Here is a 27,808-nt window from a genome sequence, read left to right on the forward strand (position 1 = left end):
TGAACGGAAAAGTTGTTGCCCTTGTATGAAGTGAACACAGGCAGTAAATGTATAGACAAGTCGATATCTATGTCCAATCCTATGCCAGGTCCAATAAAGACCGACACTTTATGTTCCATTCATAGCGGGGTTAAGGTGGGGCTGACCCTACCTCTAATGTCGTAGTCCCTGGTATGGGGGCCCCGGAGACCCCGTGCTATGGACAAACAGCTGCTATATGGCTAACCCAAGCTGAGGGTTATTCCCTTTAGCGCTGAATAGGCTTAGATTACAAAGAATACAAGAAAAAAGTATAATCCCTTAATGAAAGCAATTGCAAATTCCGCGTCGTGTGTAAATGTGATAACGTGACCACTGTTCCCATAATATCCTCAATTTTAACTTCTCTCGAGTATCCGTTTAAAGCTACCGAGTCTTTTCTCGTCGTCTGCGTTATATTCACTCCGTCCACCCTCTCACCGAGCGGTGCAGAAGCTGACTACGCTTTCCACCCCTCCCAAAAGCGAAGTCCTGCCCCGTCCTGATCAGCGAACACGTTTCACATCCCTCGTCCAATCACATTTTTGCGTTTGCTCGGTCAAAGAGATTGACAGCATTTCAGACCAATAGGATTTCAGCGGGCTGCACTCGGGCGCTGGGCACGCCCCGTTGTTGAGCCCCTGCTCGAGGCGCGCGGAAACCCCGTGTTATGGTTGTGTGTCAGTTTCGCTGGCAGCCGCGGTCGATGCCGGTGAGGAGGGGGATGGGCGCCACTGCAAATGTTCAGGACCTGAGCTAGAATCACAGCCTTGTAACACACAGAGCTGTACCTACCCCAAATAAATATCGACTATCATTATTATTAAACAACATTATAAATGGATGCAACCAGCCGGGATTCAAAATAACACTTGAAGGAAGTGCTATGACCCAATCAGAAAAGGGTATGAAACTTTCACTCAGTGCGTGAGGGACAGTGAGAAGTTTGGAAGGGACCCCGGGAGAGGGAGCTGCCTCTCGGCTTAAGGCTCGCAGGAAAAGCCGAGGTCATAAGAAGAGGCCTCGCAGTCTGATGCGTTTTGATGTTGGAATATTTATATACAGCCAGTTACCTCAATAGGATATTTAATCCGAACTGAGCTGGAATGAAGGACTGGGTAAGTGTACATGTTTTATTATGGGCATTTTACAGATATTAGCATGTTATGGATGACTAAAGGCAAAAGTTGCAGCATAACTTGGCAGCTCTCTAGCTAGCTATGCTAGCTTTCTATCTTACCTCACTGCGTGTGTGTGTATGTGTGTGTGTTAAAGATTTATAGAGTCTTCTGAGATGTTTGAGATGAACATTGACAATTTGTGGAATATCAGTGCAAACGTTTTTTTTTCAAAATAGACCCAATGTTTCAGGTCTCTCCAAGTTAGCCACTTAGCTAGTAGGCTAGTAAATTGTTGGTTACAGTCATATATTCACAATATTACGACCAGTTCCTCGTGCTGCGAGACCTGCATTTTTTCCACAGGAGCTGGCGATGTAAACATTTGCTGTTTGTAGTAATTATGCTCTTATTAGCCATTTTTTTGGATCGACACACCATGTTTACAACACCAGGCTCACTTGATGAACGGTGAAGTGTGTGTGTGTGTTATTACGGCGATATTGATCATTAAACGTGTATTTTTTTAATGATCCAGTAAAGTAGCTAGCTGTGAGACTGGGCAGTTTGGCTAGGTTAGCTGGATGGAGAATGCTGGCTCATTCTTTGCTCGAAGGACTCATGTGGATCAGCGTTGTAACACTTAATTTGGGCTGTGTTTTTTATTTTTATTTTTTGTTTTTTACCCCGTTTTTCGCCGCACCGTGGGCTTTGTAAAACGACAACCCTGAGCATATGGGTTGAGATTCTGGGTCATAGTTGATCCTCCACTGGTGTTTCCTCCTGATCATGGTTCATGTTCAAGGAGTTTGTAAGGCTGGTGAGATATTAACCTGAGCGTCCAGGTCAGGAGAAATACAGTACACACAACTGTATTTCCACTTGGGAGTCTTGGTGATGGGTTGAAACGTGTGGAGAAAAAGGTATTTCATGAAGCATGTGTGCGTTTTCCCCAAAGTGCTGCCTTATTTTGTTTTTATCACTCTTTTTAATATATATATATATATATATATATATATATATATATATATAGATAGATAGATAGATAGATAGATAGATATATTTCTGCCCCAAATTTGTGTTATCTCTTTTTAGGTTTTATTCGAACACTCATTTGTGGACATTTCGTTGTATTTGTTGCATAATCGTTTCCGGAAGTATTGATCATGTCGCCTTGGTGCTCGTGCCAGTGCTGGATCCGTGCACTCCTAACCCGTTTTCAGGTTGGCCTTTCTCAAGTTTTGGTGCTAGTTAAAGAGACTCGTAGGTTTTTTTTTTTCGGTGTGTTATGGTGAACTTTCTCTCTCTCTCTCTCTCTCTCGCCAACTCTTTGAAGGGTGACTTGCTTTTCTCAACCCCCCCCTTCCACCTCCCCCGTGAACCAACCCCCCAAGCTGTTCGGCGGCCATGAGAAATGGGTGGTATTTCTGAGGGGAGCTCGCGTTTCCTTTTTTAGCCTCCATTTTTATTTCAACAACAAGTGAGTCGAAGCGACAGGAGAGAGAGAGAGAGAGAGAGAGAGGAGGAGGAGGAGGAGGAGGGGGTCTGGCTGCAATGGCTGGCTAACGATTTGCTGCCGCTCTTTCCGTCCAGCGGGGAATTTCCCGTTTAATTATTACTTACATCCACATTTTTTTTTTTTCGCGAGTTTCAGGGAGAAAAAAATTAATAAATCGCCTTTCTGCTATTTGAAACGAATCCGTCGACCAAACACCGTGTTTTGTCTGAGAAAATCCTCGATCTAAACATTGGTATTAGTGTATTAAAAACATCACGTCGGGTTTTTCTTTTCCACTGGTGTAAAAACACACATACAGTATGTTAGCAGGAATCTCGCAGATAATAAATACACCCTCTAGATGGGTGAGTGGTTTCATGCCAGCCTGGCTACTAGCTACTTTATTAGCTCATTATCAGGACCCCTGCTTTCCTTGACCGTGAACAAAAAGGTGTCCAGAACAGTGCCTGAAATATATATTTTTTTGTTACTGTTACACAACCAAAATAACATGTCTCCCGAGCCCTGCAAACATCTGCACACCGCCATTGTAGTTAGACAGCACTTGAGAAGGGAGGATATTAGGGCATTAGACACTGGTCAAATACAGGAGCGAGGGTTTCCCATTTTCCTCTAACGCCTTGTTGGCAAATACAGTTGCGTTAAATTGGGAAGTGGTTCCACAATACGCTTGAGCGTGCCCCAAACAGCAGCAAGAGCTGAACAGTGTGTCATAGTAGAGTTAGCGTAAGTAGTGATATGAAGTGTAAATGGAAAATGTATACCGTAGTAGTGTCCACTGGTTATAACTGCTGTATGCTAACAGCCAGACTGTCTATTATTCAGTTTTGTGTGTGTGAGAGAGAGAGCGCATTCTAGACCATGCATTGTCTGAATACGTTTCTCTGTTATTTTAGTCTCTGTGCCTTTCTGGCCACCTTTAACTATGTGTAATTTGAGCTCCAAGCCACACTCACATACCTTATCTCAGTCAACCACAATGCTTTGTGAAGTTTCAAAAGATTAAGCAGTCGGAGCAAAAGCACAAACACGCTCACCACTAAGCAAATCAAGGCTCACCATTAAACTCGACTGTCTAAAAGAGCCCATTTTTTTTGTTGGTGTTTCTCACAAAATTTGTGTCTAGATTTGATTATTATTATTATTATTTTAAATGAACTCCCACACCCTGTCTATACAATTCTATAATAAACCCAGATGGGTCAATTTAACATGCATGTATTTTACACTAGCTCTGCTACTTTATTAAACAAATAGTTCAAACTACCAAGGTCATTCGGCTTTCAGGATAATGACCTCTTGTCGAAAGGGTATTTGGAGGCAGGTGTTCCCGTCAATAAAGGTTACAAACTTTTTTTTCCCAAAACGATTCACTTGGTAAGTTTTAATCATTTACACAGTACTTGGGTTATGATGGCAAACCAAAAGTGAAACATTTTTTAAAGTTTTTCAAAGGAAAAGGCTTTTGAATATTAACCATAGCTTAGATTTCTCTGAGTTTGTGTATCTGTTGTTGCCCCAAAAGTGGGCCTCATTTTTTTTTCCCCCTCTCTGCACTGAAACATGATGATCTGAAGGAATGTTCAGTGAGAGCAGACAGTTTTCAGTTCTTTCACATTCTCACTCCTATTCCCTTGTTCTCTCACTCGTTTCTGTTGCTTCTGCACACGTTTGTTTGCGTGCTTGAGCTGCTTCCTGTTATTTCTGTGAGACATTTCATTGCTATAATATAGACCAAAAGCTCATGAAATAGTAATATTGTACAGGATAAAAGAAGAAACATTTATTCAGTTTGATTGTTCACTACCTTTCAACTAACACTACTCGTGAATAATTTGAATGCTTAGTTGTCATTATGTTCAAAATAACACTGTTTCAATCCACATAAAACCGATCTTTTGAGGATGAATCTATAAATATGTTGTGAATGTGGGAAAACTTGCTCCAAATAAATGCACAACTGATCGTCATGTTATTCCAGATCGCAAAATGCACTGCACGACTCTTATCTGCATTAGGTATCTTGTGTTTGGCTCATGTTTGACTGCCTTGTGTAATATACAAGTGATGTGCATGAATGAATTTTTGTATGTTCATGTTGTGGAAAGAATTGTAGGAAATAATGTAAGGTCATGGGTTTGACATACAACGTAATTTTGTACCGTTTTTACCATTTCATTGTGAAGCTTCTGGGATGCAAAGAGAAAACGCTAAACATAAAACCAGCGTTTTCTTAGCTACCCCTATCAGTCTGTACTCAGCCTGTGTTTGAAACAAGGGCCACTTAAACACAGGATTTCTGCTCAGAGGATGGGGTGAGGGCTGGTTGTTTAGAGAGGAAAAGAGATGAGGGAAATCATAAGTAGATCCTTGATAACAGGATCCACAGAGCCCCTTTACTAATTATTTACACTTAAGCCTCTTATCATTTAAAAAAGAGCAGGACATGAAAGACTGTTTTCCAGTCTAATTGGGATGATTTGAGGCCAAATTAATTTTTTTTATATAAACAAACAAACAAAAAAAACAACAGGCTGTGTAAAGAAAAGGGTGAGTCAGATTCGTCATATGGTAGAGCATGTTTTTTTTATCGTCTTCATAAGCTTATATATGTTCAATACATTTTTTGGTTGTGGAGCTCAATAGCGAAATCTGAACATGTTTACAGCTGTGCCGTGCAGTACAATCGGGTTAAAACTTGGATGTGTGACGCCTGCCGCTCTGCTTTTCAGGATTGGAGCAGTTTCCGATTTTCTCAGCCAATCATAAGAGCCATGTCCTTAGATTGGACTCTGTGTGCACACATATGTTTCTGCTTTAAGGTTGGTGGGGGTGGTGTTTTCATGGCTGTGCTCCGCTGTGCAGTGAAGAGCGAACATATTTGAGAGGGTGGGAAAAGAAAATCATTGGACAGTTTGCATCCCTCATCCTCTTATTTGCCTTGGGTGCAGTCTAATGAACAGTAGGCTGAAATGGAAAATTCTGCCATCGTGGCTTAACAATTATCACAGAAGAAAAAAACAGTCACTTTATGTTTCTTTTATATTTTTCGATACTCTGTTTTGATTTCGCTGAAATAATGTTTGTTTTCCTAATTGTTTTGATATTCTTTTATTTCTTTGATTATAGTGAGCCAAGAGCCAAGCAGACAGTTCTTTTATTAGAGTAAATAGCCAGTCATTGTGCAAAACGTATTGACTTAAAGGGTGTTGTCATCACATGGAATGCGAACATGTTGAAAATCTTTTTAATTGTGTGCAGCTTAACTAATCTGTGAATGGTATTGAGCAAATGCCAGTGAGAGAACAATTTTATTACTCAATCGCAGTTGTGCTATTTAAGGTAATATGGACTTGTGTGTGTGTGTGTGTGTGTGTGTGTGTGTGTATAAAGGGGTTTAGGAAGGAGACTTGCTCATTGTTTCAATATTCTGTATCTTATAATAGCAATATGTTAGGAAAAATCTTACAATCATACAGTCTCTATGCTGACCAGAGTGTTGAAATCGTATTACCTTTGCCTGTTTTATTACTTTCTACTGTGTCAAACACGGAAACATTATTCATTGTTCCCCGAGGCAAAATGGCTGCCCAGATAGCAAGAAGCTTGTTTGTGTTTGAACAAGTCGGTGATGTGGAAAGACTGATGTCATCATTTGTGCTCAGGTGACTGTTTTGTGTTCGAACCGAGGAGGTTTGTAATTCTTAAGTTACTAATTGGTTTGAGAGAATGGGCAAAATGTTTGTCTTGTAGCTAGGGCCACTGAAAGGGGTCCAGAACAGTATTTCCCTTCTGGTTGTTTTTGTATTGTAGGGAAAAATAAACCTTAGCGTGGCGGACATTATATGGGTGCTGCGTGTTGACTGCCATGCAAGCAGCACCCCAGTGAACCGAATCTAATAGCATTAAAAAGAGTTAAATCACATTAGCGTGTTTTGTCTCTGGGGCAGGTGATCTCATTTAGTCATAAAAGTAACGTTAGTAACTCTATATGAACGTGCAGAAATCGAGCAGTGATGTAACAGACAATGTGCGTGTGCAGGAATTGAGTTTTTCTTGTTCCAAGAACCATAAGGACAGAGAAGGAGAGTGCAGACAGGGTAGGATGTTACAGTGGAATTTGGGGTAGGGGGTAGGGCTTGTCTGGTTTAGTGTGTGGGTTGTCTTGTTTCCATCCCCTTTCTGTGCAGGGAGAGATGATGTCATCCGTGTGTGTGTGTGTTAGGCTAGATATTAGAGCTAGGTTGTGCACTGTGTTTTTTTTTATTAGGGAATTTGATGTTTTAATGGTGCAGCTTGCCTGTATTACTGTAGTGTACTGCTGTCATTATTTATAGTGTTTCTCACTCTCCCATGTCTTTACTTGGCCAACATAAGGGGGGAAATATGTTATTATTTTGATAATGGCCCCACTTTTTTTTCCAAAAATGCCCATTTTCAAATTAGCAAATACCAGCAATTGCATTTGTACACATTTTGAGACATGGTTCAAATGTAATTACAAAATGGGTTTTTGGATTTTTGCTGTTAAGAGGAAAGTTCAAAAGCAAACCCCCACATTTAATGTCCAAACTAATACGTTCACATCCTTACACTAAAACTAAAACATTGTTGTCAACTCCATGTCAGTCCAAGCTGAGGGTCAAACATGTATGGAAAAATGCTTGGTAATTTAATTAGGAAGGGCAAGGACAACTTATATATGGAGATGTAAGAGCGAGAATAAAACAGAGAAAACATGACTATGACTACTTCCCCTACTACCCTACTATTGTAATGGTAGTGGTTCAGAGATTAAAGCTCTCGGCTACCGATTAGAACGTCGTGGGTTCAAGCCTGCTGCATTGTGGGGTGCTTAAGCATGAACCCCAACCCTCTTTTCTTTCAGGAGGTTGCATACAGGCTGTTCATTAGTTTATTTTTATTAACTCCTTTATTCTTGTAACTGTCCCAGTGGATCTGGAGCCTATCCTTCAGCACGCAAGGTGAGAGAGAGTTGGGATGGATGAGAATTGCCAGTTTAAAAGACAACCTATCCGCATTTATTAAAACTTCAAACAAAAAGCATGAAGATTTAGAAAGAGACGTTTCTGGTTGTCCCATGAATGCTGTTATGCTACAGTTTAGTAAACGAGTTTGTTCTAAATGTTCAGTTCAAAATATAAGTGAAACCTGACTACCATGAAAACCAGGTAATGGTTCACAGCCGGGGAAACGATGTTTAATGGGTTCTGGCTCAACAACAGGTTTACCAGGTTTAAATGAACACATTTATTAAGCACGTGTTCTATTTAAGCCTATACACCCTTGATGTATATGCAGCATGTGTTGCGGCTTCCAAAATGTGACCTTTACAACAGATGGGTGCAGTGTGTTGGATGCGAACATTGTCTGTTTTTTATCCTTGGATCGGAATGACACCAATCCAAATCTAATCCTGTTTACTTTGGAGCAAATGCTTATTAAACAGCAACAAGGAAGAACAAAAAAATGTCAGTTTTTGCATTAAAAGAGGAATTAGAACATTGATGCAGTGTGATATAAAGTTAAAAAGAAAGACCTGACTGGGGAAAACTGGGGACAACAATGAGCACTATGTTCTGTGAGTAAATATATTGGTGTTGGGAGAAACTAACATGTATAAATCTCTCTCTCTCTCTCTCTCTCTCTCTCTCTCTCTCTCTCTCTCTCTCTCTCTCTCTCTCTCTCTCTCTCTCTCTATATATATATATATATATATATATATATATATATATATATATATATATATATATATATATATATATATATATATATATAATCAATCTTGCTCTGTCATAAACAGGAGTTTATATTTGATATGGAACGAAACTTGTCACACATGTAGTTTTTGGATCAGGATGCTGATTTTAAACTGAAGCTGCTGCATGGTTTTTGACCAGTAAAAATATTTTCATCCAATCTTTCATGTAGTTTGCTGGTAATAAAAGCATGTGCAAAAATTGTAGCATTATTTACTTTTTGTCAAGTAGCAAATGTGAGCAGTGGTTGAACGAGGTGGAAATAGTTCCCTTTTTAATTGTATTTTTGTAAGAGCCCCAGTGTGGGGTCGATGATAATTTCCAGGTTTTAGACAACAAACAGGGGTTTAATAATGACCCCATTGGTTTTAATGGAATGAGACAAGTATAGGTTTCCTGCAAGTCTGTTTTGGATCAGTTTAATTGTTAAAGTTCATATGAAAAAGTTGTAACCTGTTTGTAAATATTTAACATTTAATTGTTGCAGGTTTTGGAGAAGTCTTTCATGTTACTTCTGGTTTTGCTTTATTTAAAAATTGGATGCAAGTACACAGAAAAAAACTCTCCAGGAAAAGTAATAGATTTTCCACGATTCTGCTTAGCCCTGTTTTATGTCCGCTTTGTCTTGCTGAAATTTGTCCAATGTAGGGACTTGAGACAGTTTTTAATCCTAATATGGTTACTTGTATTTAACTGTGTGCCAAAAATGCTGTTAATATCAGACACAAAATCTGCATATAATAGGGCGTAACTAAAAACATACAATGGCATCCACAAGCCCAGTGCAAACGTGTGTCCACTGAACCAAAAACCTTAGCAACCCATTTACTAGACTGTATTGCATGATTTAAGTGTATCGTAAAAAGGTAGCTGTTTTGAAACATAGGCATTGTCTCATTCCCAAAATGGCCTCTTGAGGTGTGTGTGTGTGTGTGTGTGTGTGTGTGTGTGTGTGTGTGTGTGTGTGTGTGTGTGTGTGTGTGTGTGTGTGTGTGTGTGTGTGTGTGTGTGTGTGTGTGTGTGTGTGTGTGTGTGTGCGTGTTAGGCAGGGGCTGACAGTAATCTGAAACTGGCTTTCAGGAGAGACTCTGTGTGAAACATGAAAATGAGATAGACATTAAGGCAGACAGAAGAGGTCGTTACATGGTTGTTACTTTTATACTCATTTGTATTTTGTCATTCAGCAATGCTTCATTTAGTTTCTTCAAATCTTGACGAGAACAATTTCTCCTCGTGAAGAAACAAAAAACACGTAGCCATTGTCTTTACATTCACATGATCTCACATTCTGTCTCTAAATAGATATTTAGAATTGCATGATGGGTAACTGGAGCTGGGGTAAGTGTGGCAGATTTCAAATCATTTAGCTGTTTCAAATTTGTTTTGCAGATTTTGTTTTTATAGGTATTGCTTATTCAGCATGTTTTCACAATGAGCTGTTGAGAAAGATTTTAATTCTTTGAACATTTTACGTTTTATATATAATATAATTTTAAACATGGAAACAATTCTTCTTCATTTGAATGTTAAGAGGAAGGAGCCTTCCTAAATATGTTTATCTCACTAAGATGTATGGAATAGCTTAGCAAATAAGTATTTTATTCATCTGTGTCGGTGCATCAGTTGAAATGGCAAACGTGTTTAAAAATCCACACCAGTAGCTGACATGCATCAGAAGTAGTCTAGCAGGAAATCATAAGAATATGGAGTGTTACTTTAAGTGAAAAATGTCACCCCAGGAACCCAGATAGGAATATTTGACTTCATTTTTAATCATTTGTTATAACTATCCTACTGTGCAACAAGGATTATATTTGGAAATTATGAACTTTTTTTTGGCCAGTAGTAAACAAAGGCTTTTCTTTTCCTCCAGAATTGAAAATGACGTATTCAGTTTTTACTGAAGAAACTATTTATAGTTTGTTTTACAAGATCCGACCTGTAAATCCAAGCTCAGGCTTGAGCAGTCACTGTAATGACAACTTGTTAGTGGTACTATTTGAACAGTTAAATGGTAGACTAAAAGACAAGTAGGGATGATCTTATTGGCTTCTATTTGAGGTTGTGTTCACTTCACACAGGCCTTGTCTACCGTATCTATGGACCGTTAGCAACTGTATCTATGGGGACATGTTTCTGAACACCATTCATGTGGCTGCTAAGATGTTTCCTGATTAGAGGTGAAAAATGTCTTCATCAAGTACAAACTTAAAGAGAGTTTGGGGCTGTAACTTTTGCATGAGTAATTGTTCCCTGAAGTTTATGGGTTATTGGTTTGAGTATAATGAGGTCATCATGCAGTGATTTTTGATTCTTTTTTTTTTTTATTGAGATAACAGATTCCTGATGTCATTTCACTGTTCTTATTAGCTTAAGCTCATTTTTTTTTATTTTTGTATATTGTATTGGCACTGTAGGAAATGTGTTCTTCAAAAGTTGTAAAAGTGATCTAGCACAAATTGTGACGACAGAGTTTTGACTGCTTGGACAATTCATGAATCCTGAATCCTACTCATTAAGATTTGGAGCATGTTGAAGTTTAAACCTCACTTTGACCAACAACCGTTCAAATGCATCATTCATGTATTGCCCCCTTCTGTATAGAAGAGATACTGCACCATTGTTTTTGCCCCTGTGTGTACATGTGTATTGTACCTGAATAACTGTGTGCATCTGTTTAGTTATGGTATTTGGTTTGTATTTCACATTAAACAATTGGCATTTTAATTGTTAGCTTTTATACTTACTTGTTTGTTTGTTTTCTGCGTTTTTTTCCACGTCAGTGTGTTCAGCATTTCATAAGTTACAAGGATACTGGATGTTTACATTTCTGTAGATTTAATTCTCAAATCCTCTACCCTGTTTGCTATCTGTCTCTTGACAGTTATTTAGTATTCCCTTTGTTTATGGGATCAGAATCACTTGTTTGAGGTGCCACTGTGAGCAAATGTGAGCAAATGTGTCTCGTGATCTGATCGTGTAAACAGAAGTCATATGTAATCAAGTACAAGCACCATATTTTAAAAGTGTGACAATCCAGGTTAAAATCTTTCTTGTATGGAGTCTTGTTACTTAAACATATGACTTAATTGAAGGCTATCCTCTAAATAATAACATGCATGTGGGAAGCTATTTAATTTAAGGCTGCAACAATTGATCAGCAACATTTAGACGATTCAGCAATAAAAATAGTTGGCAAAGAATTTCATTATTGATAAGTTATACAGTGTGATCAATGCCACATCATTTTACAAAAGATTGAGAATGCTTGATAACCGAGAAGGTGGATGAACCCTTGTTAACATTAGGTTTTGAATTAAAGAATAGAAACATATTCATTCACTCGGTGCCAAAGTGATTGAGAGAAGAATCACATGAGCTGAGGTTTGTATATAGTGACTTTAATGAATTAATTCACATTGAGGTTGATTGGAGTCAATCCCCAATAAGAAATAAATATGCTGCAGTAAAGCAGGCATTAAAAAAACAAGACACAAAGAAAAAAAATGAAATTAATACAGGTCAGGCTGCCTAAAACTGGGCAGCTGCATCTGAGACCATCTCTCATTACTCAAGACCACTGGTCTCACACACAGAAAAAGTGTTTGATAAAGTGTGTAGAACCAAAAAGAAAATGTACAAATGGTGACCTTTTATTAGTTTGTTACATTAGTTACATTATTGCCATGATGGTTGATCAATATTTATCAAACGATCTCTCAGTTGCCACCCCAATTTATTAGGGATATAGAACTACACTTGTAACTCAGACTGTGTTACTCATTCTCTAGGTCTCCTGATGTGTGTCAGGTGCTGTGAGTGGCATTGCAGCACGCCACCTCAGGAGTGGACTGTCTCTGCCATCCGGATTTCGTGATTCCCTCTTCCCTCCCCCCTCCTCTCCTTTCCCCCTGTCCCTCCATCCCTATTCCCCCCCCCTTCCCCCTTTCCCCCCTCCCTTGCGGCGCTGTGCTTGAAGTCATGAGCATAGCAATCGCACTGGGAGTCACCACACCTGAGACACCTTACACAGACATGGCCGCCGGATCAGAGTGAGTACTGCATCTGTTTTTGCAATCTTTTAAAAGACTTTAGCTGATTAGCAATTAGAAATTCAAATATATATCTACTTTGTTGCTAATAATGTGTATGGTTATGCAGAAACAGCAAACCATTATTGTTTGAAATAGAGTGGAAAGCCTCTTGCATGTTTATGTGCCATTGCCACCTAGTGGTCAGCTTTGCAAAGGTTTCCCAATTTTGTTGCTGATTTCAGCGTTTTATATTTTACTGTTCTTTATTAAACACCCCCCTTCCTGTTCTTCATTCTCCCTCTGTTCTTTATTCTCCCTCTCAGTCCTGAGTCAGTGGAAGCGAGTCCTGCAGTGAATGAGAAGACCTACTCAAACCACAGCTGTGGGAGTGCACAGAATCATGGATACCGGGGCCTGCCCTATGCTGTGAGTCGCTTCACTTGCATGGCATGTGTATAAGTGATAGTGAAGCAATAAGTAGATGTGTATTATGTGTAATCCAGCTTATAGTGTGTGCTATCCTTTAGCTTGTATTAAAAAAATATACAGACTGTTGTGTTTTCACGCTGATTGCAATTGTGTTTTCTGAAGCACTGTTTTATGATCCATTCAATAATTATAAGGCAATAAGCTCATTTTAATTACTTTTGAAACTCTGGAAATACTGCATAGTTTTTCCAGCCATGCTTATATACCATACTGCAACTACTAAATCTTGCATGATTTTTGAATGCCACCTTTTATTTTTCATTCCCACCTTCTTGCTTCCCCTTCTTCCTTCTTCTGTGTCTCTCTCTCTCTCTCTCTCTCTCTCTCTCTCTCTCTTTCTCTCTGATACCTGAACACCATTGTTTGAAGATGCAACAGTCTTCCATTGTGTGTTGTCAGGATCATAACTATGGAGCGCCACCCCCTCCTACCCCTCCTGCCTCCCCACTCTCCCAGACCATCATTCCCCGCCTGGAGCTCAATGGCGCTCTTGGCCGTCCCCGATCCCGTTTCCACACCAACGACCCTGACAACTCGGCCGACAGCGACAGCTCGTCGGAGGAAGAGGGTGCCGTGCCATCAGGCTGGTGCCAGTGCCGCCTGACGTCAGATCGCTACCTCATAAAATGCGAGAGCTGCAGGTAAGAGCAGTGAAGTGGTGATAATTGTCACCAAAAATATATGTAACAACCTGAGAAAACTCACCACATGAAATATAAAAATGGAAGATGAGGGCTTATATTGAATTTTATTGTTTGAAATGAGTGGACAAAAGCAATTTAGGTAAAAACCGAATTGTTTTTTGTTGTTTGCTATAACTCAAGTAAAGTGACACGCAACTAAGTTTATTCAGATAGCCATATATATTTGTTAACCATTATGGTGCACCAATTGGTGCAACTATTGCAATGCAGCTGTAGGCCTTACTAGTGTGTAGGTCTTACTAGTGTGTTGTGTACAGGGGTCTGGACAGGAGGAAAGGACTGGATGGCCAGCGCCGGAAAACAGACAATGTGTCAGGTGGGTAATGAGATGCACACACTTGCACAAGAAGTTGAAGTGTGGCAGTGTCAATATTTTGCAACTTTACTCTTCTAATGGTATGTTCAGTATGTGATTGTATGTGGAAATATTTGTCTTTATAGTAGGAGAAAGCAGTGCTACAGAGAGTGGAGATGAGGAGGTCTCAGCTGCTACAGTGTCATACACAGCCACTCAGCACACACCCACCAGCATCACCCTCACTGTTAACAGAGTCAAACGCAGCAAAGCCAAGAAGAGGAAGAAGAGCACGGAGAAAACACGAGCCGCCCCTAAAGCCAAGAAAGTCAAGGTATATACAAGCACATATGCATTACTGCTAACATTGGTGGGATTATCCAGTATTCTAAACCATATGTTATATGCTTACATTGATCTAAACTATGTATTATTCTACAGGCCTTTAGAGAAGGCTCTAGAAAATCCTTAAGGATGAAGGTGAGAACTTCATTCGGTAGTGTTTACCTGCTAACACATGCAAATGGCGCAATGTTTTTAAATTTTTTTAATTTGTAAATATTCTATCCAAAATGATTTGTAGAATGAAACATAAGTTTGCCATTTCTGTTTTTCCTCTTTAAATAGAACTCCACCAGTGAAGCGAGCGTGTTGGATGAGAACACGGCTGAAGGCTGGGAGACGCGTATTCGTCAGTGGACAGATCAGTATGAAGAGGCTCAGACCAATCAGTACAGTGCTGATGTTCAAACACTTCTCCAGCTCCATCACTCTGCCACCAAGAGCTCTCCAAACCCAGCAACCCTCGCTATGGACACCATCAACCGCACAGAGCTGGCCTGCAACAACACTGTGTTGAGCTCTCAGATGCAGGTACAGTCATTTTCATGGAGTAAAAAACAGATTTGCATGCACTAAACTAGTTTTAACAACCTAACATACATTTATATGTGTAGTTACAGCTGGGTCGTGTAACACGAGTGCAGAAACACAGGAAAATCCTGCGAGCAGCACGGGACCTGGAGCCTGACACACTCATCATTGAGTACAGAGGCAAAGTCATGCTCAAACAACAGTTTGAGGTCAATGGGCACTTCTTTAAAAAGTGAGTGAACTAAAATTTCAATGATAACCATATGCGTAATTGTTTCACTTGTAGGCATCGATGAAAATGATCACTTTTACTTAAACACTAATGTCTGTTTTTAAATGTTAAATGGTTTTTTTTAGCCTTTTAAATGGTTTACCATGTACAATTTAATAATGAGTTATATTTTTATTATAATTGACCTGGCTATTTTTTAAACAATTTAATGGCTGTGTGTTTGTGTGCATTTTAGGCCCTACCCTTTTGTCCTGTTCTACTCTAAGTTTAATGAGGTAGAAATGTGTGTAGACGCACGGACATTTGGCAATGATGCTCGCTTCATCCGGAGATCCTGTACACCCAATGCTGAGGTGAGTACATAGTTAAGGGGTGACATGCTAGACAGGTTTACTGATATAGAATGTTTTTAAAATATTATTTCTAGAAATATATAACTTGCTTAATAAAATTTTTCCTGACTAATTACTTTCTTATACACATTCAGGTGCGTCATATGATTGCAGAGGGGATGATTCACCTGTGTATTTACGCAGTTACTCAAATCTCCAAAGATTCCGAGGTCACAATTGGCTTTGATTACGAATTTAACAGCTGGTCAGTATGGAAAGTTTACAATATCCATTTCTTAAAATTTTTGCTATAGGTTGTATTTGGAATTTTGAAGTATTAAATTTAAGATAGACGGACACATTTGTATTAATACTTTCGTATCTCTTTTGCTAGTAACTACAAGGTGGACTGCGCATGCCATAAAGGCAATCAGAACTGTCCTGTGCAGAAGCATAATCAAAACCCATCTGAGGCGCTTCTACCCCCACCGCAGAACCCACTTCCTTCTCTGCCCGGGGCTGAGACTCGCAGAAGGCGGGCACGGCGAAAAGAGTTAGAGGGAAGTGGGGTAGTTGGGAGCGTGTCTGATGATAGCAATCAGCTCCTGGACGAACACGGGGACCATGGAACCAGTGAAGCAGAGGTAGGTGTCATGCTGATGTGATGAGATATAGACGTTTATCTTTCAGACCCTGATAACTTTAATAGCAATGTTTGCTTTTGGATTAAACTAATTCTATTGCTGCACAGACGAATATTTGATTTTGTTTGTGTAAAAAGTGATTTAAAAAAAATATATTGCCTTAATTGTCAGAAAGTGTCAACGAGTATATTGTATACTTTTTGAGATGATTTTCTTCGACTCTACAGGAGGGTCTGATAGACGGTGTGAAGCAAGAGGAGGGCCAAGATGAGGTAGATGAAACAGGAACACCCATTCCTAATAGTAGACGGGTAATGAGGCCAAAAAAGACTATGTAGGACACATTTTACCATGGGGAAACAAAAAAGAATTCTTACTAAAATTAATATAAAAAAATTGATACAATTTAAATCGAATTGTTAAAATCTTCATATCTTTTTATGGCCTAATTACCTTTTCCAGTATTTTTTGTTAATGTTCCTCCCCAAAAATCATCCAGAATACAATTTTCAGCAGCCTAGTGGATAAACAGCATTGCCACCTCACTCTGGTGCCGTCATGACTTTCGTGAATTTTGGAGTATCTGCATTCCTCCTGCCCTTTCAAATTATGTTGATTGGTGGATGAATGGATTTAACTAAATAGCCCCAATGTGTGAATGATGCCATTCAGGGCGTTTAGTCTTATTTCCTTCCTTCAGTAAATGTAATTTCTTTGTTTACTATATTAAGTACATTGCTTATTAAATTTGGCCAATTTAGTCTTGAATAGAAGAGGACTTTTGTTTTTGTTTTGTGTGTAGCTAATGTTTCTATGATTTAAATTATTTACCTGTCCAACCTCTACTGCAGTCTCGAGAAGACCGGAAATCAGAGGCCAACATGCATGTGTTTGAGAATTTGGAAAGGCGGAGGAAGCGTGTTTCTCAGTGTACAGAACGTACCGGGCTTGATGACCTCAAACAGGAAGGTCTGGGGCCTGAGGAAGGTGGAGCCTCCTCTCCCACTAACCCAGGTCAAAATGCAGGGTTGATTGGAGGAGTTAGCACACGTCGCACATCTTTTGCAACAGTGAGTTTATGCTCTTTTGCTATCTCTTCTGTTTTGCCCAATTTTATTTACTCATCGTTTTTCTCTTAATTTTTTTCTTTAAGGACCCAGTTGCAACGGCTGAGTCAGAAAAGCAAACTTCTGCAAATCTTGCTGCTCCGAAACCTCCCCCAGCACGTCCCAAACCACGGCCCAAAAGTCGCATTTCTCGCAATCGGGCGAGCTCTGCCCAGCGGGCACGCCGCCAGAGGCAGGCTCTTCTAGCACAACAGGCAGCAGAGGCCGGATCAGCAGGTGGGGAAGAGGGAGGCACCGCAGCTGGTACAGGTGAGCTGGGGCCTGGGGACGGAGCTCTGGGAATTGGACAGCTTCAGGATGGAGAAAGCTATGGAGTCTCATCCACAGCACTAAGCAGTAAGGCAGGCCTGAGATGTCCCAAAACAAAAAAGGTGTGGATTAAATTTTTAAGAACTATTTAAACTGTTCTGATTCTGGTCACTTCAAATGTCTTCAAAATTATAACCTATGAAATTAGACAACAGTTCACATTCGATCTCCATGCTCCATGCAAATTATGATATTAATTACTTATAATTAAATGACTTATAATACAGCTTGTTATGCACAAAGAAATTGTCACTGTTAAATAATCATAATGGTTGCTTTTTTTTTTTTTTTTAAAGTTATGAATCCTTTTATTTTTTAGTTTATTGATCTGTGTAATAATAATATGCTCTGTCCCCCCCCCTCCGCCCCACCCCTTTTCAGTATCTGGTGACGGAATGGCTAAATGACAAAGCCCCAGATCGTGTTGAGGAGCCGACAGAGCGGCCCCTGCGCATTACCACAGACCCCACTGTGCTGGCTACTACACTCAACATGCTGCCAGGCCTCTCACACTCATCCCTCATTTGTACCAACCCCAAACACTACATTCGCTTCGGCTCCCCATTCAACCCAGAGAGACGTCGCCGACCTCTTGTCGTTGATCCCGCTTACGGCTCCTGCAAGAAAGTTAGTGAGATTTTAGACAGAGGTTTCAGAAATCATAGTGTTTGCAAAATAATCTAAGCCTTTGGTGTATTGTTTCGTAGTTGAAAATGAATAGTATCCAACTGTCTTCTGCTACTGACTATAGAGTACTTTTTACTTCCATTTTGTAGAGGTGGATAAAGCAGGCACAGGATGAGAGCATGTCGTCCCTTTCCATGGAGGATGGAACAGAGTCCAACTCTTCACACCAAAGCAACAGCAGCAGCACCACCTCCAGATCTGGTAATTAAAACCAAAAAAACAAAGAGGTTTTGTTCATTAGATATTTTAAGAATCATATTGTGTCCAGTTTTACTGACTTCACTTTTCTTCTCTCAGAGTTACTGGCACCTTTTAAAAAGAGGAAGTCGAAGTATGCACCAGAAATGGTGCAACCCTCTGATCATTTGCTTCGACCTTTATCCCCCATCACACCTCCACTGCCATCTGAGCCCCCTGTGAGCTTGCTGCACCCTCTCCTCACTTCCTGCTCGCTGTATTTAGGAGCTGAGGAAGAGAGACAGAATGGTGGTGTGCCACCATACTCCCCACTCCCATCTCTTCCTGCCAGCCGGTGCAATACACCTCTACAGTTTGAGGTAAGAACACAAGAACATCTTTTCACAGGTATTTTCTGTTTCAGTTTGTGTGTTCAAAATTGAGTGAGTATGGCACAACACAGTTTTCACTTAATGTACTGTGTATATGTGTAAAATAAAAAAAATAAATAAAAAAATAAAAAAATTATATATATACACACACACACACCCACACACACACCCCTATATTGGAATATAAGTACAGTATGTGCTTTTTGAGCATCACATTCCACATTTAGTCCTAATTTGCTCTTATAATTCTTTCCACTCTTCTGGAAAGATTGTGAAGATTTGTGTTAATTCAGACACAGGGGTGTTGGTAATATCAGATACTGATGTACTGTAGGTGAGGTGAGGAGGCCTGGGGTGCAGTCAGCATTCACATTCATCCCAAAGGTGTTGTCATGCTAGAACAGGTTTGGGTCTACTGGTTCAAGTGAAGGGAAAATTTCATGCTACTACATCCAAAGTTTCCAAAGTACAAGTTTCCAAAGTTTGGGATAATTTCAAACTGAAACATCAAGAAAACACTGTACAGTTCGGTTACCTTTTTCAAAGTAATTTGAAGTGGCCGTATAGAGCAGGGAGTGGAGCAAGTTTTTAAAGGCGATAAATACACAGATATAGTGTGTGGAAAATTCCAAGCAGCTTTTCAAGAAAAACTACATTGCAATACTGTGCAAGATTTAATAAATAAACATATGAGTGAAAATAAAATAATGAGTTTCATTAAATTATTTTCCCATACCCTGCTCTACGCGCTCACTGCAGAGGGACTTTTTGAACGCACTATTTGTATTTTGATATAATGTGACAATTAAATGCACTAAATGGGTTTCGTTTTCACAGATATTCTCGTATTTTTCTTCAGCAATAATTATAATAATCATTAATAATTTTCTAAAAAGAGACAACAAATTACATGTTTCATTTTAAGAGGCCTGTTTTATTTTTCTCACTCTTATTTAGTATTGCTCTTTAATAAAGAAAAAGTACTTTGTATCCGATTGCTCGATTAATCGATGTAATAATCATTAGAATACTCAATTACTAAAATAATCGATAGCAGCAGCCCTACACACATATATATATATATATATATATATATATATATATATATATATATATATATATATATATATATAAAATGTGTGTTTTATGTATAATATTATATATACAATATATATAATGCAATATAATATATACAATACTACACACATTCATTTTATATATATATATATATATATATATAAATATATATATATATAAATATATATATACATTGACTAAGGTTTTCTTTTCTTCCCTTTCTCATACAAAGTTGTGTTGTCTTTTGTGATCATATATTCTATACAAAATTAGTAGCTAGTGATTTGGTTAATTAAAGACTGTACTGTTCTTTGTTAGAAAATCTGTTCTTGCTATGATCTCTGTGGTGTTAAGTAACTGTATTTTTTGTGACTGTAGCAGTAGAATGGAATAAATAATCAACTGTGCTCATCTCTATAGAATATCTCATCTCCTGAGGCATCTCCTGTACACAGACCAGAGTCTCTTTCTCCAGAGGTACGACAGACATTTGAGCCGTGTGTGTGTGTGTGTGTGTGTGTGTGTGTGTGTGTGTGTGTGTGTGTGTGTGTGTATGTATGTATGTATGGGTGTTGAATAGACCAAGTGAGTGACTCCTTTGTGTTCTTGTTTGACAACCTCTGTAACTCTCTCCAGCCCTGTTTGCGACCAGACTTTGATACACCACGGATCACCACCTTTCCTGAACTTTCCGTGACATCAGCTCTTGGCAGTCCAGCTCCCCCATCTGACGACTTTCCCCTGACTGGAGCAGAATCTCTGTCTGGCTCTGGAGATGGTGTGTGTCTCACACCAGCCCCTGTATCTAATGCCAGTGACTCCTCATTGGGCTCACGCCCAAATGAGGCACAGGTTCGAGAGCAGGTCTTTAGGACAGAGTTCAACCTCATCTACACCTGCTCTCCTCTCAATGCCAACCTGACCACTGGTCCTGTGACTGACAGAAGGCATTCCCAGTCAGAAGGCAGCTTTTCTCCTGCTGAATCCTACTTCAGTTCTGTGAGTGGCCAGGGCTTAATGACCGAGCCGGGGTCTGGTTCCTTTTCACCCTACCCTGAGCCTCAGTTTGGGAGTGGTACACCACCTCATACCAGCAACCCACCACAGAAGAAGAAGGCAAGTCATCCTAATTCCAATTGTCTTTTATGTAAAATTGTTTTTGATTATTTAACATATGAATTACATACAAATTTAAACGACACTGCATATGTCACCCTCTACTGAGTATTGAAGTACATTTAACAAGACTTATTTGTACTGGCTTTTTGCTACTCCACTGCTGCTGATCTCATTAAATTATGAAATTTGCAGTCTAAGACAATTTACTTGATATTAACATCAATAAAGAGCATTGAACGATTGCACATTGTACTGTCAGTTCAGAACCTTGCTGAATCCTGGCACAGATTGGCACAGATCATATTCCATATTAGTGACAGTGGAACTATTTAGGAAGAAGAAACCACAAATAAAGTTCTTCTTCATCTGAAGACAAATGAAATAAGTCATTTGTACTGACTAAGCTTAAAAAGACCAAAGCCTAGACAGATATTTCTTTGACACTGCATCAATCACAAAGTGATGTCTTGTCTCTGTGTGTGAGCACCAAATCAGGACACTTTTTCTCTCTTTCTCTCTCCCTGTTCCCATCATATCTTCTCTCGTTCCATTACATGTTCCTCAAAAACTATTGCAAAGTCTTTTCTTCTTCACTTTTTTCAAGGCAGAGGGCCATGGGAAGTGGCGTTAGTCAGCTGCCAGGCTTGCCTAGTTACCAGGCACTAACTGTAAGGCGTGAATTCAAGCCAGGGCAGAATATGGTGAATATTAAATACATGGCCTCCATCTAGAAGTGTGCATGTGGATATTGTTTGCATAAGCATACAGTACACCTTACCTGTACTGCCCAAAACCCGTTTAACACGCATAAAGCCATTACATATTGTTTCTTTTACAAACATAGCAACATGTGCATCATTTGTGTTAAAAATGTACTTGTGCACTCTAAGTTTTTATTCTAATTTTTATGATTTTTCTTTTTAATGTTTATTTTTGGTGATGCACTGAAATAAAAAAATAAAAACCGTGGCCTTACTGAAGTTCAGGACCGAAATGTATCATTTTCATTTATGTTGTATTTGCATAAAAACATTTTTGTAATGTTGCATAGATACATTTTATTGTTTGTTTATTTGTTTTTTCTCTATGGCACATATTTAAATAAAGCACAAAGGAACACGCAATACACAACTATTTTATTCACACCAATAAAACAAATGTACATGTCATTAGAGGTTTTGTCAGTTGCTAATGCAAATCTTTGTGCTGCTTATTGGATGTTGTTGGAAAATGAAATTTAAAATGCATTTTTAAACCTGTTCTTGCTTCAGTGGACTCTTGAAATGGTATAAAAAAAATGATGTAAATGGTTGTATTTTCACACATTTTGTTAATGATCATGAAAAATAGACATTTAACAGAAATTCAAATTTGTCTTAGAACATTTCGGTGCATCCCTACTGAGTATATGTTGATCATATATGCTGAGAATGTTCATAAATTTTGCCATTGTGCTTGTGTGAAACTAAACAAACAGGAGAAATGTTGCGTCCTGTGACATCCATTAAAAAAAAAAAAAGATTGTAAGCAGATTATTGTTGAATATAACAAAGTGCTGGTTAATACTGCATGTTCTACCATTCTCATTCTCATTTTCATCGAGTCTGTGGATGGTGCCATTGTTACATCCAGGATATTTTGGTCATTTATTGTGCATGTGCGTGTGTGACATGCAGTCCTCTGACTCAGATGTGGATGTTTATATAAAACTTGGTAACTTTTTTTATATTGTATTTATAATCAATAATTTTTATTTCTTAGGTATCTTTGCTGGAATATCGAAAAAGAAAACAGGGTACACGGGAACCTGAGCCCGTGTGCTCTGCTGGCGGCACCATTGGTACCCCTGTGCGCACTGGCTTGCTGTGCCAAACTGCTGAATCCCCCGTTGGGCCGCGCTCACTGCTGCAGCCACCCGCCTCCCCACACAGCTCCTTTTCTTCTCCAGCCCATCAGCCATTCCCACAAATAGAGGAGGTCAGTCCTCCTGATCTCAGCACCACCATAGGGAATCATTCACAGACACCGAGCCATTGGTAAGAATATCTGTACATTTACGACTCAAAATGTATATTTGTACTGTGAATAAAGATAAGTTGATGCAATGTTTGTGTTTTAGGATGGTGCCAACATCAGTGGAGAGATTAAGGGAAGGGCAAGGAGTTCTAGAGCGTGTTCTGAGGGGCAATATAAAGATGGACCGGATCCTTCAAAAGCCCGAAGGTGGACCTAATGAGCACGGTAGTAACCGAGATAAAGATATAGGTATAGAACCAAATCTTATTTTTTATTGCCTACAAATCTTGTTTATTGTGTGGATGTGCAGTTTTGTGTACATGTTAAATAGTTGTAATTGTGTGTTTGCACGGACAGATGGAATGGAAGAGGATAGATATGCTCTCCAGAGCTCAACTTTGGCTTCCCCAATGAGAAGTCCTCAAAGTTACAGCCCATCTGTACACCAACACCAGGTAGAACTGTTATTGGATGTTTTTACTTTGTACAGTTTCAGTACAGCATATACAATTTTTTGTTGTGTGTTATAAATGTTTACTTTCTATGTGCATGTGTTTTGGCCTTTTCTAAAATCTTTGGCATTGCCTAGGTGCAGCCCCATTTGGCAGAGTCTGATCTACATCTGGAAAACTCCACCTATCACCAGCAAAGTGGCTCTTCTCCTTTTCACCCCTCCTTCAGTTCCTCTCCTTCACCATCCTCTTCATCAGTAGTTCAGGGCTACCATCCTTCCCGACTGGGGACACCTGCTTCTCTAGCCCAAGATGTGCTCTCCTCCGGACCCCCTTCAGTGGACTCCAGGCATACAGGGGGCACTTTACACCATCCTAGTAGAACAGGAGGGATGGAACTGTCGCATCTCTACCCAGACAGCCATCTTAAAGCCAGCCTGTTAAACAACAGTCTTTCAGGGTCTATGAGTGTGTCCTCCAGAGGCCAGGGCCACTCGGACAGCTGCACTGCCATTAGCAGCCAGGCCTCTCACGCGTTCAGAACAACCCAGTCACCCACAGTGCGAAACCTAAAAGCAGGCAGCCCCAGTCCCTCAGTGCTGCAGGCCAGCAGGCTTCTCTCAGCCAGTGGAGCACAGCACTACCCACAGCGGCATTTACAGCAGCCCCCTATGCAGGGTTCAGGTGTTCGGACACATTCTGGGACCTACTAGAACTTTTTGTGTGTTTGTATTTGAGAGCATGTATGAGTGTGTGTGTGTGTGTGTGTGTGTGTGTGTGTGTGTGTGTGTGTGTGTGTGTGTGTGTGTGTGTGTGTGTGTGTGTGTGTGTGTTACCCTCCTCAACTAAACCTGTGGATAAGTACTGGGTTAGGGGAGGGTACTTGATGTACAGACATCAGAGGAGTATGGACTCAGCCTCTTGTAATGATCGCCTCTTACTTTCTTTATCTTTATTGTTTTTCTTTTTTTCTTTCACCAAAAATCCTGCATTTCTGCATTCTCTAAGTAGTCTGTCGTGGGTTTCATTATAAACCTGCAAGTCATTGAAAGTAATATAACCAGTAATGGGGGGGAGAGCAAGAGTTAAATCATATGTAACTTCAAATTTAACACTCGTGCTTAATTTACATTAGTAGGTAAAAAATTGAATCATACACCTATGCTGAAATAGATCAGTGCTGATACTCTGCAGCCAGGTTGAAATTGTTAGACCAGTTGGGACATTTGGTGCTCTTTTAATTCATTTTGCTCACTTGTTAAAATCAAGTCACTCTGCTATATCATTCACTGACAGCTGAATTTCTTCAAGCAAAAAGAGTTTCTTATATACCCATGTGAACGAATCTAGGTAAAATTCAATCACTTAGTCTCGCTTCTTCCTTATCATTCCATTTAGTCTGTCATCTGTCACTAGGTTTTTAGCTCCATCCCTTGGCATCCATTTTTCTTTTGTATAGACTCATTCTGTAATACTTGACAAACACAGATCTTATGGTGCTGCAGTTAGCTCAGTCTTTGTGTGAACTGACTTTAGGGTTGTCTGAAACCCAGTAACATGTCCATTAACAGTTTGTTCTAATGTATAGCTGTCATATGGGACTGGTTTTATTTTCATTTTTAAAACTGGGTTCTAGTAAATGTTGCTTTGGTTACTAGAAATGCACGGGACTATTTTGAAAAAGAAAAGAAAAAAAGTAAGCTGCAGAAATATTGTTTTTACTCCGTTATAGGATTTATTCCCCTCACAGTTGTTGAATCCTGCAGGATTTTTTTTATTTTCATATTGTTGAGAATTTATTTTTCTCTCCCTTTGACCAATCCTTGCATTCCATACACCACTCAAGGAAGGAGAAAGGGAGGTGTGGCTGGATGGTTTGATTAGGGCAAAAAAGACAAATAATGAAAAGTGGAAAAGATAGCTGCTGGGGTCTCATAAGTATTTTACATGCAAAGTGCTGCTTTCAGATGTCTTTTTTTTTTTTTTTTATACAGAATGCTGTACTTCTTTTGTCTGTCTGATATTCACAATTGGTGAGGTCACCCAGTTGTGCCATGATGACAGATTGGAACTGAATTTCAAAACAAATGCAATGGATGCCACTGTTGTATCTTGGGAACTGTAGTTTTTGTCTTGGATGTCTGTTGGGTGGACTCAAGATGGACTAAATCTACAGTGACCGAGAAATCAACTGAAACAACTTTTTGTTGGTTTGTTTTTTTCCCCCCTCCTCCCTCAGTTAAAGGACCTTGCAGGAGATGGGGTAATGAACAGGTTCATTTGATCAGCCTTTGAGATACATTTTGACCTTTGGCATTTTCTGCCAGAGTTCTTTCTCCCCATTTAGGAAAAGACTCAAGGGTACTCACTGATTAACATGAATGTTTTGTCTTTTCACAGAAGACTTCAAAAGAAAAAAAGATTTTATGACCAGAAATGACCAGCACCTTAATTACAAAGGAAAAAAAGTTAACAAGCAAGAAAACATTTATGTATGATCATGTGTACTTGCATAAATTGTGTTATATACTGTTCCAAGAAAATATAGTACACTAAATTTGCCGCATGATATTTTTTTTCTTTTGGGTTGGATTAACAGGTGAAAGTGTGGACGTTCCATCAAAAACTGCACATGTTTCAAACCTTTTATTTTTGACACAAGTTTGGACCCATCCCACTCCTTTAAAAGACAATAAGCAGAAGATATGTAATGTCTTTTGATAATAAAATAGTCATGACAATGTATTTCGTAAATGGCTGTAGTATTAAAATGGAACCTAATATGTCTACAGTGACGTAGTGAAGATCATCAGGGAGCTGAAACTACAAAAGATGGCTAGTGAAGGCTGTACAAATGTTAACTGATGTCTTCGTCTGATCCTGTTTCATTTTTTGATCGTTCCAATGACTTTTATTGAAGATTTCACCTGCGTAATTATCCTTTGTTCATTCGATTAGTTCACAGGAAGTCAGCTTAGTCATATTTTAATGAAAACTTTACACACAATGGTTAATGACTCAGTGTTTAAAATACTACATGAAAGTCTTCTAATTGAATTAACCCATTCTGCTACTAATTTCATTAAGACGCTGTATGTAATGAAGAAAATGTTATAGTACAATATGCTTCTTACACAACTGTCACACCTGAATGTAGATCACTAGGGAAAATGCAAATTAGCTCTACTGCTATTTTCCACACTGTATGAGTGGAGGCAGAGCTGAATCCAGCTGTAGGCCTGGCACTCTAGGGCTGAGTTTTTGCGATACACCACACGGTGCCACACGTCGACACTTCCTTGGCCAAGAGGTTGGTTTTGTGGGATTGGCAAAGATGGATGGAAAAGACTTTGTTACTTGATTGTCCTGATGATACATATTCAGTACACACTGTTTTGCAGCACAAGTGCCTAATGTTCAAGGCTTCAACTCTTAATGAATTTTATCTTCTTTACTTCAGCCCAGCCGTTCCTGCATTTAAATTTGTTTAATTTTTGGACAATATTTAAGATCTGACCATTCACAAGATTTTATGAAATGTTGATATGAAACTTTCATGAGAGACTTTTTAATTCTTTTCACTCATAATGCCGTTTGAATCGGTGCCACCAGTGTGAATTTGCTTCTGCTTTATTTTGACTTGGAGTAATGCAGCACAGCTGTCACACCTGTACAAACCAGAACAAGTTCCAAAGCTTCAGTGTGTATGTTCATACCACAATCAGCACCACAATGCTGCCAATCATGTTTCTACACCATGTCCACCTGTGAAGATCAGAACCTCTTATTTTCATGCTCAAAAAAAAAACTTCAACAGAACCACTAAGCAAATACAGAATCTCACAAAAGTGAGTAAACTCCTCACATTTCAGCAACCATTTATTATATGTTCTCAAGGGACAATATTATAAAAATGAAAATTGGATATATTTTAGATATCGTTTTGGTACTCCTCCCCAGTGTGTCACTACACATGCTGAAGACTCATAAGACCACAGGACATGGTTTCAGTAATTCATGCTCTTGGACAGGTTGTCTGATTGTGGGATTTCTTGTAAGCAAAAAAAAAAAAGAAGAGGCTTCCTTCAGGGACGATGGCCATGCAAATTGACTTGTACATTTTCTAAATATCTATATACTGTACATAGTTTAGTTTAATAATGTTGCATAGTTCAAGCTAGCTAGTTTGATAGGAGTAGCCTGATTTGACTACCAATCTCACAGTCGAATCTTCACAGAAGTGTTATGAAATTAGGATTATGCCATTTTTTGGTGATATGGGGTGCTGAATGTCTGATTTCATATATAACTAACAGTTTTCTGCCTCTCCCAATAGGTTAATATACAGCCCATTATGATAATGTTGTAATCATAATCCCCCCACAATGAATGAAGTCTCACCAACTTCAAGCAG

General features: G+C 39.3%; 1 protein-coding gene across 4 annotated transcripts; it reads left to right on the forward strand.

The window, feature by feature from the left end:
- The first annotated feature begins 711 nt into the window (after positions 1-711).
- setd5 (SET domain containing 5) lies at positions 712-25,956 on the forward strand. 4 transcript variants are annotated; one of them, XM_046848658.1, is made up of 26 exons: positions 712-1,136; positions 12,227-12,487; positions 12,793-12,895; positions 13,328-13,599; positions 13,920-13,978; positions 14,104-14,291; positions 14,399-14,437; positions 14,585-14,830; positions 14,914-15,062; positions 15,298-15,415; positions 15,550-15,659; positions 15,789-16,038; positions 16,266-16,310; positions 16,890-17,108; positions 17,192-17,536; positions 17,856-18,101; positions 18,251-18,362; positions 18,459-18,718; positions 20,228-20,284; positions 20,444-20,923; positions 21,535-21,627; positions 22,688-22,962; positions 23,046-23,191; positions 23,300-23,397; positions 23,532-24,160; positions 24,207-25,956. In XM_046848658.1, exons 2-25 carry the CDS (start codon positions 12,417-12,419, stop codon positions 24,105-24,107), a joined length of 4,557 nt encoding a protein of 1,518 aa, XP_046704614.1. In that variant the 5' UTR covers positions 712-1,136; positions 12,227-12,416; the 3' UTR covers positions 24,108-24,160; positions 24,207-25,956. The 4 variants fall into 4 exon arrangements, with proteins under 4 accessions (XP_046704614.1, XP_046704615.1, XP_046704617.1 ...); XM_046848659.1 differs by having other exon boundaries at positions 13,358-13,599; XM_046848661.1 differs by lacking the exon at positions 21,535-21,627.
- The last annotated feature ends 1,852 nt before the right edge of the window (positions 25,957-27,808 follow it).

The sequence above is a fragment of the Silurus meridionalis genome, chromosome 1, assembly GCF_014805685.1.
Source record: "Silurus meridionalis isolate SWU-2019-XX chromosome 1, ASM1480568v1, whole genome shotgun sequence".
In the NCBI taxonomy this organism is placed as follows: domain Eukaryota; kingdom Metazoa; phylum Chordata; class Actinopteri; order Siluriformes; family Siluridae; genus Silurus; species Silurus meridionalis.